The sequence below is a fragment of the Sinocyclocheilus anshuiensis genome, unplaced genomic scaffold, assembly GCF_001515605.1.
Source record: "Sinocyclocheilus anshuiensis isolate Anshui unplaced genomic scaffold, SAMN03320099.WGS_v1.1 scaffold1803, whole genome shotgun sequence".
Lineage (NCBI taxonomy): Eukaryota > Metazoa > Chordata > Actinopteri > Cypriniformes > Cyprinidae > Sinocyclocheilus > Sinocyclocheilus anshuiensis.
Window position 1 is genome coordinate 382,411 of NW_015548301.1, and position 11,873 is coordinate 394,283.

The 11,873-nt window shown below is 37.0% G+C and overlaps 1 protein-coding gene across 1 annotated transcript; it reads right to left on the reverse strand.

Moving 5' to 3' along the window:
* Positions 1–380: 380 nt before the first annotated feature.
* LOC107656149 (interferon-induced very large GTPase 1) lies at positions 381–10,559 on the reverse strand. Its single transcript, XM_016443871.1, is given in 5 exon segments — positions 381–2,499; positions 3,617–7,476; positions 8,434–8,504; positions 9,417–10,022; positions 10,504–10,559. Coding segments are annotated over 5 exon segments (5,517 nt in total). The 5' UTR covers positions 10,544–10,559; the 3' UTR covers positions 381–1,559.
* Between the last annotated feature and the right edge of the window lie 1,314 nt (positions 10,560–11,873).

The following is an 11,873-nucleotide window of genomic DNA, read 5'->3' on the forward strand; positions in this document are numbered from 1 at the left end:
TTTTTAACAATCATTTTCAATGTATATGTTTCATATTTTAAAATATAGCTAGTATACAATAGCATAAGCACACCTGCTCATAATAAAGCCCTCAGTGAATAGACAATCACTGTGCTGGAAAGTGCACAGCCATTACTTTTTAAATGAAGTAACATATAATCACTAACATAAACACTAACAGATCTCCCCCTAAATTAATATTGAGAAAAAACACATGACATACTTAATTTAAAAATTTTTACTCTCCTTTAACAGTCAGAAGCAAAGCATGCTGGGAACTAGAAATCTGCTTTAACTCATTCCATGAATGTGTGTATATATGTGTGTGCATACATTCACATTTATATGGGAACATCTATGTGCGATATATAGTCAATAAAGAATCAAATGTTATGAATATTAGATTTATTTTTCTTAGATTCTAAATATATTTGTATGTATCAATATATAGCCATATATTGTCAATGCATACATTGCTGTATATTAAAAAATATAAGCACTAGTTTCCAATATATGGAAATATATTATGTAATATATCGCATTATTATTTACTGTTAAGATCATCACATACACCTGTTACATATGTGTACAGCATAGATGTTAAACACTAAACACAAAATCAAACTTCATTTTGTTCACTCAGAGATCAGCTTAAGTTAAGATTTACACAATCCGACAAAAAATATGTAGAACTACAATATGTTTGTGGTAACCCTGAGTAAAAATTCTAAAGATTAAAGTGGTTAACAATTCGGGAATCATGGTGTATTTCAAAAGATTTAAACACTTTACCACTGGCAAGCTAAAGATGTGGTTGAGGTTTTTACCTGTTGACTCTTGGTTTTCATGCACAGTGGATGAAGGATAAAAGACAAGCAACATGCCTGTTTGCAAAATTATGTTCAGTATGAAAACGTACATATAAAAAAAAAATTAACAACAATAACAAAAACTGTAAATACAATTTAGACTGTAAATGTATAATTTATCTATTACATTTCAGTCCAGGCATGAGTATTATTGCACCATGACATTCACCATTTTTCTAGCATGGAAAGATACACCACCAACAAAACTTTAACTAAATCAGTGTGTTATTTTTTGTGCTTTAATTAGTCTTGTTAGGACTATATGTGATATGAAATGATATTGATTAGACATAGAAAATACAAATAAATCTACCTAAACATTTTCTATTGTACCTTTAACAGATTTTTAACCTCTTTGTAGTACAATGGCTCTAAATGAAAAGTTCAGCTGTGTTGGAGTTGTGGGCAGTGCTCTGACATGTTGCACTTTGGGCAAACAAGTCCCACCTTGGGGACCTTTCCTGATCATGTCCCCTGTTTCTCTCCCACTTCACTTCCTGTCAGTTCTATGCTAAACTAAATCTCAACAAAGGCAATAATTCTAATAACAAATTTGGAAAAAAACTAAATATAAACTTCTTCATTAAACATCTACTATAAAAGCACAATGTACTGTACATATATCAGTTCAGAAATACTGTTGTGTGGAACAGGATGTCAAAATATTATCTGGGCCATTTTTTATTTTTTTTACATGTATTTATCCAAACTCTCCAGAGCTTCCTTTTTTGTGTACTGTCTCCATTCATGTGGAATCTCGCCCTTTCCTTGGAATGTTTTATTGTAGTATGTTTCTAGATCTTTCTGGAATCTGCACACAAACCACTTCCAGTATGGCAGCTCAGAGTGGTCAGGGGTGATGCTCCAGTTAGCATATTTGCGACCTGCTTTTCTGTATTCTTTCCAGGGGACTTTATCATCTGAGGAATTTGGGTGAAAGGATCGATCACTCGCTACTGCTGTTGTACAGATACTAATAGACAAGTTTGTTGTTTTTCTGTAATGCCACCCATTCAGTCCAGTATTGCGGTGGAAAGAAACGCTGTGATCTCCAGGATGGCCTTCCATTGTGTTGGTGCAAATGGCTTTACAGAAAGGACACTGAACCCAACAGCACTGACAGAAGTGCTCAATCAAATGCTTATCTGGTGTCTTCCTGCATTTCTCCATTTTTATGTCATCAGTGCTTTTAAAGCCGTCTTGTAGCTTTGTCATCTTTTCCTTTAGACTGTCACTAAAACAGTTCTCAAGAAAATCCAAATCTTTAATTTCACTGAGATCCACACACGAGTCACCTGTTAATTTCAGCTCATCTGTTAGTGTTGTGGTGAAGCACCTGAACCACATGTTGCCATCCCCACTCTTACTCTTGACCGCCACTGTAGCTGCTTTCACTGCATTACATACAATCTGCTCCTTTTGTTTTAGATTTCCTTTGAAAATATTTAAAATCAGTTTGTTTTGTTTGGTGAAGTAGCTTTTCACTTCATTCTTTATGAAGAATTTGAAGTGTCTTCTGGGATTATGAATGTATTCTATGTACTGTTCAAAGTCCTCCTTTTCTGCAAGGGATCTCAGAATGTGTTTCTCCAGATTTGGTCTGTTCTCACGTAAAGCTTTTATGTCAGACCTCATCTGTGTGGCCAAATCATTAGCAGTTTTGTTGTAAACTGCTTGTAGGATAGATGGTTCAAGTTTGCTGCAGATGAATTCACTCAGTATGGTTGTTGTTGTTGCTCCTTTGTAGTAGTTCTTGAAGATGTTCCAATACTGAGTTTTCTGCTTATCAAGATAAAGTCTTGGGTCATTTGCTTCTCTGAATTCTTTGTGGAGTTCAGTAAAAGTCTGTCTTGCAATCTCACACACGTGGAGACTCAGATCTATGATAAATTCCCTTTTCAATTTGTATTTTTGGCTCACAGATTGATGTTTCTGTACTGATTTTTTAACACAATCTGTTATTTCCTGAACAAAACTGTCATTGTAGCCTCGTGTTCCAACTGGTGACTTCTTCATTATCATTTCAGTGTCCTGAATAATTTTGTGAGTCAGATCCCTTATTGAGTAATGAAATTCAGCATTTATGCCCATGTTCTCTTTTGGCTTTTGAGTCCCCCTTAAATATTCTATGCCTGACATAATTTTTTGACTGAACCGATTGAACATCCCAGTCTTGCTTTTCTTAGAGCTCTCGGCAGCTTCCGCTGAAGATGATGTTTCATCAGAATGCTCCAGATGCTTCTTGCTCAATCAAATGCTTATCTGGTGTCTTCCTGCATTTCTCCATTTTTATGTCATCAGTGCTTTTAAAGCCGTCTTGTAGCTTTGTCATCTTTTCCTTTAGACTGTCACTCAAACAGTTCTCAAGAAAATCCAAATCTTTAATTTCACTGAGATCCACACACGAGTCACCTGTTAATTTCAGCTCATCTGTTAGTGTTGTGGTGAAGCACCTGAACCACATGTTGCCATCCCCACTCTTACTCTTGACCGCCACTGTAGCTGCTTTCACTGCATTACATACAATCTGCTCCTTTTGTTTTAGATTTCCTTTGAAAATATTTAAAATCAGTTTGTTTTGTTTGGTGAAGTAGCTTTTCACTTCATTCTTTATGAAGAATTTGAAGTGTCTTCTGGGATTATGAATGTATTCTATGTACTGTTCAAAGTCCTCCTTTTCTGCAAGGGATCTCAGAATGTGTTTCTCCAGATTTGGTCTGTTCTCACGTAAAGCTTTTATGTCAGACCTCATCTGTGTGGCCAAATCATTAGCAGTTTTGTTGTAAACTGCTTGTAGGATAGATGGTTCAAGTTTGCTGCAGATGAATTCACTCAGTATGGTTGTTGTTGTTGCTCCTTTGTAGTAGTTCTTGAAGATGTTCCAATACTGAGTTTTCTGCTTATCAAGATAAAGTCTTGGGTCATTTGCTTCTCTGAATTCTTTGTGGAGTTCAGTAAAAGTCTGTCTTGCAATCTCACACACGTGGAGACTCAGATCTATGATAAATTCCCTTTTCAATTTGTATTTTTGGCTCACAGATTGATGTTTCTGTACTGATTTTTTAACACAATCTGTTATTTCCTGAACAAAACTGTCATTGTAGCCTCGTGTTCCAACTGGTGACTTCTTCATTATCATTTCAGTGTCCTGAATAATTTTGTGAGTCAGATCCCTTATTGAGTAATGAAATTCAGCATTTATGCCCATGTTCTCTTTTGGCTTTTGAGTCCCCCTTAAATATTCTATGCCTGACATAATTTTTTGACTGAACCGATTGAACATCCCAGTCTTGCTTTTCTTAGAGCTCTCGGCAGCTTCCGCTGAAGATGATGTTTCATCAGAATGCTCCAGATGCTTCTTTAGCATCAAGTAGTCACAATAATCACTCCGGCGGTCTATCAGTTTGTAGTCTTTTTGTTTTAAGCGCTCATCTACAAGAGTCAGTTCATGGATTTCAGATAATATCCGTGTCACATCCTCCCAAAAGTTAATGTCTGTCAGTGGAGATGTGTCTTTGGTCATTTCTGTGACCCATTTACTCCACATTGTGTCAAACTCCTCCTCAAGCATATGTTCATCTGTTCCTGTATGTTTCAGTCTCAAAGCTAGTTCCTTGCTCCGAATGAAAAGCTTGTTTTCATATTCTGTCCTTCTTTGATCCAGCTGCTCCCTGGCTTTTTTCTGTTCAATTGCTTCATCCAACTTTCTTTTTGTTTCCTTCACAAGGTCATCATGAAGATCTTTGATTCTGGTTTCAAATCTTCCTCGCCACTGACACAGAATGTCTTTGTCTTTGTCCTCCTCAAAGTAAGACATGATTGATTTTTCTACCTGCTCCTTTGTATTCCTCATGTCAGCCAACAAGTCATTTTCCTGAACCCTAATGTTTCCATTAGCAATTCTGTTGTAGAATTTGTCTTCAATGTCGTTCTTGGCACTTCTGAGGCTCCACGTCCAGTCGCTGTACTTAGTTTCTAGTTTTCTGTATACCGCAATCTCAAGAGTGTTTTTGAAGCTGAACACAAAGTTTTCATTTAGCAGTGCATTCCACAGATCATTAATACGAATTTTAAACTGTGACATTGTAATGCCACTAGATTTGGAAGCTTTTGAGAGAATGGTGTCCTTCAGCTCCTGAATATTTCTGCTGTAGTTTGGGTTTGGTGGTGCCATCGGTGGACTGCCTTCCCAGAGCTGTGCAAAATACTTCACATCTTTCTGAACGTCAAATGCAATGACATCACTGAAAAACTCTGTATCACAGTCTTCCTCTTTAGCAGCAAGTTTAGTCATCTCATCCAGTTTCTCCTGCAGTCGTCTCCTTCCCTCCATGTTTTTCTCCCCGGCTGTAACATCTGAAACATTCTGATGCACAAACATGGAGCTTGGACTCAGTCTGACCTTCTTCATCCTCATGAAGGCCTGAACAACAATCTGAAGAATGTCCTGCATCTCAGCGGTATTTTCTCCAAAGATGTTGATCAATGTCATATTTCCAAGACCAACAACAAATGTGGCCATTTCATTATCGTGATTTCTTGTTGATCGTCCGGCCAGTTCTAGGGCACGAAGTCCTTCAGTATCAATGACCAGAATGTAGTCAAAATTTAGCAGTGCGTTCATCTCCTCCGACACTTTGAGCAGCTGCATGAAAGCTCCTCTGGTGCACCTGCCAGCACTGACGGCAAACTGCAGTCCAAACATGGCGTTCAGCATGGTGGATTTCCCGGAGCTCTGAATCCCTAAAACTGACAACACATAGACTCTCTTGTCTCCCAGTTTCTGGATGAGTGCATCAAGAACAGCAGTAACCCAGATCAGGGGAACATGGGCAGCATCGCCATCCATCAGCTCCAGTGGAAATCCAGAAATCATCATATCTGCTGCAAGACTTGGAAGAGAGGAGAAGTTAAACTGGAGGTCTTTTTTGCTTTTCTTCACAGATGAACATGATTCATATACCTGACCGATCTCTCTCAGTATGTGCTCCAAGCCAAAGGTTGCAGCTTGTAGTTTTTCAGATACTCTCTCAAGTTCAACTTGTGCAGCAGTCATTTGCTGTGATTTATCATGTTTCTTTTTAAGATTTAGGACTGTTGACCATTTTTCATCATACTCATGAAGAAGGGCTGAAAGGCTTTCAGTAGTGTAGTTGTCTAGCAGGATGCCCAGCCATTTCAGAAAATATGCCACCTCATTTCCTGCTTGTGAATTCAGTTTTTGAATAAAGATTTGGATAAACCGACTTAAGACAGATGTCCGTTGCTGTTCACGAATTTTCAGCATTTCTGATTGCTTAGAACAGTTGTTCTTTTCTATGTTGGTTCCCTTATGTAGTTCTCCTAATGTAGGTCGATGAAGTTCTTTATTCTTCTGGCACCATTGATGCCACAGTTTTCCCTGCAATGGCAGAAATGATTCTTTGATTTTAGTCAGATCTTTATCCTCCAGTAAAGTCATTATCTGCTGTGCTGCCTCTTTTCCTTTCCTGCAGTCATCATCATCAACCTCATCTACTCTGATATCAGAACATTTGGGCACATCTTCAAGTTTGAAAAGGGAACATGATTCAGTAGACAAGAGCCCATTATTTATAGCTCTTCTGATTTCTTCAAATACAACTGACTGATTTCTGCCTTTTAAACCAATTTTATATTTCCCTTCCCGCATTTCTGTGAGAGCTGAATCATTGTCAGTAAGAAGGCAGATGAGTGGCTTTGAGTCCTTGTAGAAGGTTTGGATCTTGGTCATGCTTTTGTCTTTCTTGTCAAGTTGTGGTAAAATAGCAACATTTACAGAGGCCATTTCAGTCAGGATATCCAGCTGCGCTTCATGGGCTCCTGCATCACCATGGAGGTTACAGAACGCAACAAAATGAGTAAATCTGTCTGTTTCCTCTCCAGATGGACAGTACCAGGCGATCTCCACCACTCCATCCATCAACACTCTGGTTCTGCTGCTGCCTGGGCAGTTCCTGTGGAAGAATGTGTTGTGTTTCTCATTGATCAGGCTGTTCATTAGTTGAGACTTGGATGAGGACACTTGGCCAAACCTGAAGAAAGCCACCATTGGGGTTTCTGCCTTGTAGACTGGCAGGAATTTGCTAGAGATTTTACCTGTATCATCAGTTGTCTTCCAGCTCTTGTTGATTTGTCTAAATGTCCAGAATGGGAACTCAATCTGTTGTGTGAATGGATTTGGTACAAGAAGGGGCAGAGCATACTGACACTGTGAGAGTTTAGTCACCATGAGCTGCTTTAGGAAATTATCAGCACAATGAAACACAGCCATCTGAACATCCATTAAATGGACTGCATCTGTTTCATCAGAGGGTTTAGCAGTTTCTCCAAAAATATTATCAAAGGCATCACCATCATCTTCAGATGATTCATTGTTCCTTTGTTGTGAGTGATGTTTATTATTCTCTATAATCTGAAGGTATCTTGCTCTGTAGTCCATCATCATCAATTTCTGTAGAAAAACTGAAGCCAGCTCCTCTTCTGCACAAGACTCTTGGGACTGTGATTGTACAGTTGGCTTAAGGAAATCTACAGTTCTCAGTCTGCCTCCAAGATGAAGCCTGTCAATGAGTTGCTCTGCACCTAGCTGAAAAATACAGTACCATAAAATAGGGTAGTTGAAAAGAATGTTAATTTGTACACTTTTAATACATTAAAAACATACAACAAAAATGAATATGCTCCCTGATCTCATTGTTACATGTTTCTACAGTATATGTAACATTTGCGTAGCCTACATAATTGTACATTTAAACAGACGCTGACAGCATCTAAAACAAAAACATTATTATTTATATACAACTGTAGAAACATAAAATCTATTATATCATAACTATATTTGAAAAATATATTTTCCTAATGACAATTTTATGATTTGTTTATATACTACAAACACTTTTTCCATTTTTATCACAGAATAAGGCAGAATGTACTGTAATAAATGCTATGTCAATTAGCACTGCATTATTCATATACTTTATTTATTACCTGGAGATGACTTGAAAATCACACATAAACCATATATTGTCGCAATCGTGTGTTTTAATGTCTTCACGCTTCATCAGTCCAAACGTTTCTGCTTTTTATTTAGCTTAGCTACAGTGACTGCTGGTTGCTTAGTTATTACTTCTATGAGTCCGTCTTGGACTTTCTGCGCGAGAGCGCCCTCTGGCTTCGATTATGAATGAAACATGCACTGCATGGGATTGTTGAGTGGTCCGTGATGTTCACATCGCCTCATTTCCGATATGAATAAAACATCACTGAAACATCACACATCCACTGATTAATTACATGAATTAATATATATTCAACATTTATAGATTCAATTCACTTCATTTTTGTACCTCTCTAAGTTGTTTATAGCCTACGCAAATAATTTTTTTAGATGCTATGCAAATTTTTGAAGTCTATGCAAACATAACCGCATTCAAAAATAAAAATACATATGAATACTTTTGAGATCAATGTTGGAATAGCCAGTTAAAATATGAATAATGCTCTGAAAAAAATAGGCCTGTTAATTATGCATGTAAGTTCTTACCTTTTCTTTATCTGCTTTATCAGTTTGGACCAGGCTTCCCAAAGTCTGTGCATTAGTGTCACCAATGCTTACTGTTTCTGCACCTTGATTTTATGAAAAAAGAGGAAAATATTTATTAGCAGTTATTTTAAGAGAATTATCATTATTAGCAGTATGCCCAAACTTTAGATTCAAGTACAAATGCATCTTGTGTGCAGATTCTTTTGCTAATTCAAAAACATTCAGTGTGACTTACATTTTATCGATTCACTAACATATGCCATAATAAAACTATGGACAATACTGTACATTCAGTCAAGACTTACAACTTGACAAATGTGTTAAATATCATTAGGATACATAAAAATTAAGGTTAATGATCTTTAAGTATTTTGGAGATCAAAGATTTCTTTACTGATTAAAATGTATTAAACTCAATTAAAACTAATTAATTTGTATCCACTTTTTTATTACCAGAAGGCAATCTGTTTAATAGGGCTAAGCAACTATTATAAGCAACTATTTTTCAGAATCAATATCTGACTCACTGAACTGAAGCTATCATTACTTTCAGTGATGTCTGTTTTGAAATTAAGTTTTGTGTATTTAAGGTTTGTGAAATTTAATTCAGCGTCTTCATTGCTGACAATTTGTTGACAGACACTTGCAGCTTTTTTTTGAGTGTTTTGTAATGCATGATATTAATACATGATATTTTTTAACAATATATGAAGAGTGGGCAGGGGCTGGGCAGGGGTGTGCACTTGAACCACACTTACAAATACCTACAAATACTAATGAGATCATGTTAAATTAAAAAAAAAATGTAGAGGCAAAATTCCACAGACAACTTCCATAATATTTGAATCTATTTATAATATTTGCAATCTTGAATTGCAGTATTATTTTTGAATCTTGAATTAAAATTAAAAGTTGAAATGGAGTTGTGGTAAATGTAAGTCATAAAATGAACATACAAGCTGTGATTTGATATGTTCCACCACTTTGATATTCGATGTCTTGCAGGTCTCTTAAAGTTGTATACATCTCTCTGGTGTAGCACTGCTGATTATTGTCTGTGAACAGACGCTTGATTCTGTCCATCAATTCTCTCATCTCTGATTGGTTGTTCATGTCCTTGCTGCAGGTGTGATATCTTCCTCCACATTTCTTCAGCAGCTGCTCCAGAACAGAGTTGTTCTTCAGGTCATCTATTATAGTATCACACTCTTCCTTTCTCTCATAGGTGAAGACAATAATCACAAATGAAAGAACTCGATAAGAGAATATTCTCTGTAGTCATTCAATACCCATCTTATCAGCATCTGTTAACTGGCCCAGTCGCACAACAAAGATGAAGGCATGGATTTCATTTTCATTCACTAGTTGACCAATAACATGATCGAGAGGTTTGAAATCAGTCTCATGTGAGCCAATCATGTTGATCACTGAGACACAATGTTCTGATATCTTCCTCTCTTGAATGATTATTGGAAATTCTGCATTTTTATGACAGAGTTGTTTCTCTCCAAGTAGAATGTTGTCACATCCAAACTGGACAGCATCAGAGCTTCCGAACACTGCAATGGTCAAATCGGGATCACCGCGATCTAAAATAAACAATGCAGAGCTGTTCTCAAATTCAGAGAATGTAAGAACACAACATAATATATGTTAATGAAATAGTGCTTCTTATTGATACAGTTTTGTCATGACAACTCTCAGAGGGTTTAGCATGGTAGTATACATGACAATGTTAATGAATAGATCTGCTACACTGTTGCTGCTGCTGTGGCAGAGCCAGTACCGAGACTATACATCAACAGACATGCTGCTGTGAGCATGTAGGAAATACTGCTGCTGCACATATAACTGCTATAATACTGCTATATTATATAACTGCTATAATACTGCTGCACATTTAACATATATGACATAACTCTTCATATATAGCATACATTAAATTATCCCGTAGCAGATCTATACAGGTGGAGCTGGGGAAGGTGGGGGGTTTCTGGTGCACTCTGCAATCTATCGACCTGTGCAATCTAGAGTTTCATGACAGAACTTTGTACTAGTTGCATTTCTTACCCGTGTTGTTGTGAGATGAATCGTTAAAGCCTGAACACATATGTGCTACAGTTTTTGCATTACCATCAGGTTTCGGGTTACTCCCTTCTTCTACTGGTTTCACATTATCCTGGAGAGATAACAAGGAATTATTTGTTTCTTATTACCATGATTTTTTAAAGGTTGTTTAATTCTGCAAGTGTAAAAGTGTGTATGCATGGATCTCTGAAGTATGAGGACATCTGAACACACACTCTTACAAATAAAGGTTCTTTATTTCCATTTATGGTTCCATGAAAAACCCTTTAACATCCATTGAATCTTTCTATTCCACAAAAGGTTCAGAAAAGTCCAAAAAGGTTATTTAGATTAATGAAATATTCTTTACACTGAGAAAAAAATGTTCTTTCAAGAACCGTTCACTGAAAGTTTCGTTGGGGAACCAAAAATGGTTCTTCTATGACATCACTGCGAAAACCCCCCTTTGGAACCTTTATTTTTAAGAATGCAAAAAAATAAAAATGTTTTAAAAACATGTCTTTATAAGTTATATTCTTCACTCTTAAAAATAAAGGTTCTTTATTGGCATCTTTGGTTCCATGAAAAATCTTTAACATCCATGGAATCTTTCCCTAAAAGGTATTTAATGGAAAAAGGTTATTCAGATTACTAAAGTGATCTTCACACTAAGAAAGATAAATGTATTTCAAATACATATATATATACAAATATGACATGGGCTACAAAAAAAAAAAACATAGGCTATAATAGGCTCATATGTATGCACGTTTAATCATTAAATGATCGCAATCTCGATTAAAACACACACGATCTTATTCATAAATGACGGTGATTCCGCTATGTCTCTAAGCGCCAAAGTCGCAAAATTGCGACAAGACGTCATACTTAATAAAATAGGCTGTAGATCCTAATATGGTGCAATATCTCATTTGTATTCCGTACCACTGGCAGACATGTAGTACTTTCGATTCTAGACCAAAATGACGTCATGTTCCTATTCAAAGTGTTCAAGCAAATAGCAGAGCAAGTGAGCTATCGTGTCATTGATGCGGAAGCAGTTCAGTTCAGAGCATCTGAGTAAATTGTGAGATTTGTGAGAGAAAATCGCCAAATGGCTAATAAAAAGTTGTACCGTGAGGATGTGTTGCAAATGTTATTCGCCGATTCTGACTCTGAAGGGGAATATTTGCCTTTTGGAAATGACGATCGGTCGAATAGGGCTGGAAGTAGCACTAGCTGCCCCAAAGAAGTGGGAGTGGCTGCGGTAGACGTGGCCGTGCTGTGCGTGGGAGAGCCGGGAGACGTGGTAGAGGCAGCAGGGGTGATCTGGCTCTAAATAGGGCTAGAAATAGCGATGACAATGGTGGCTG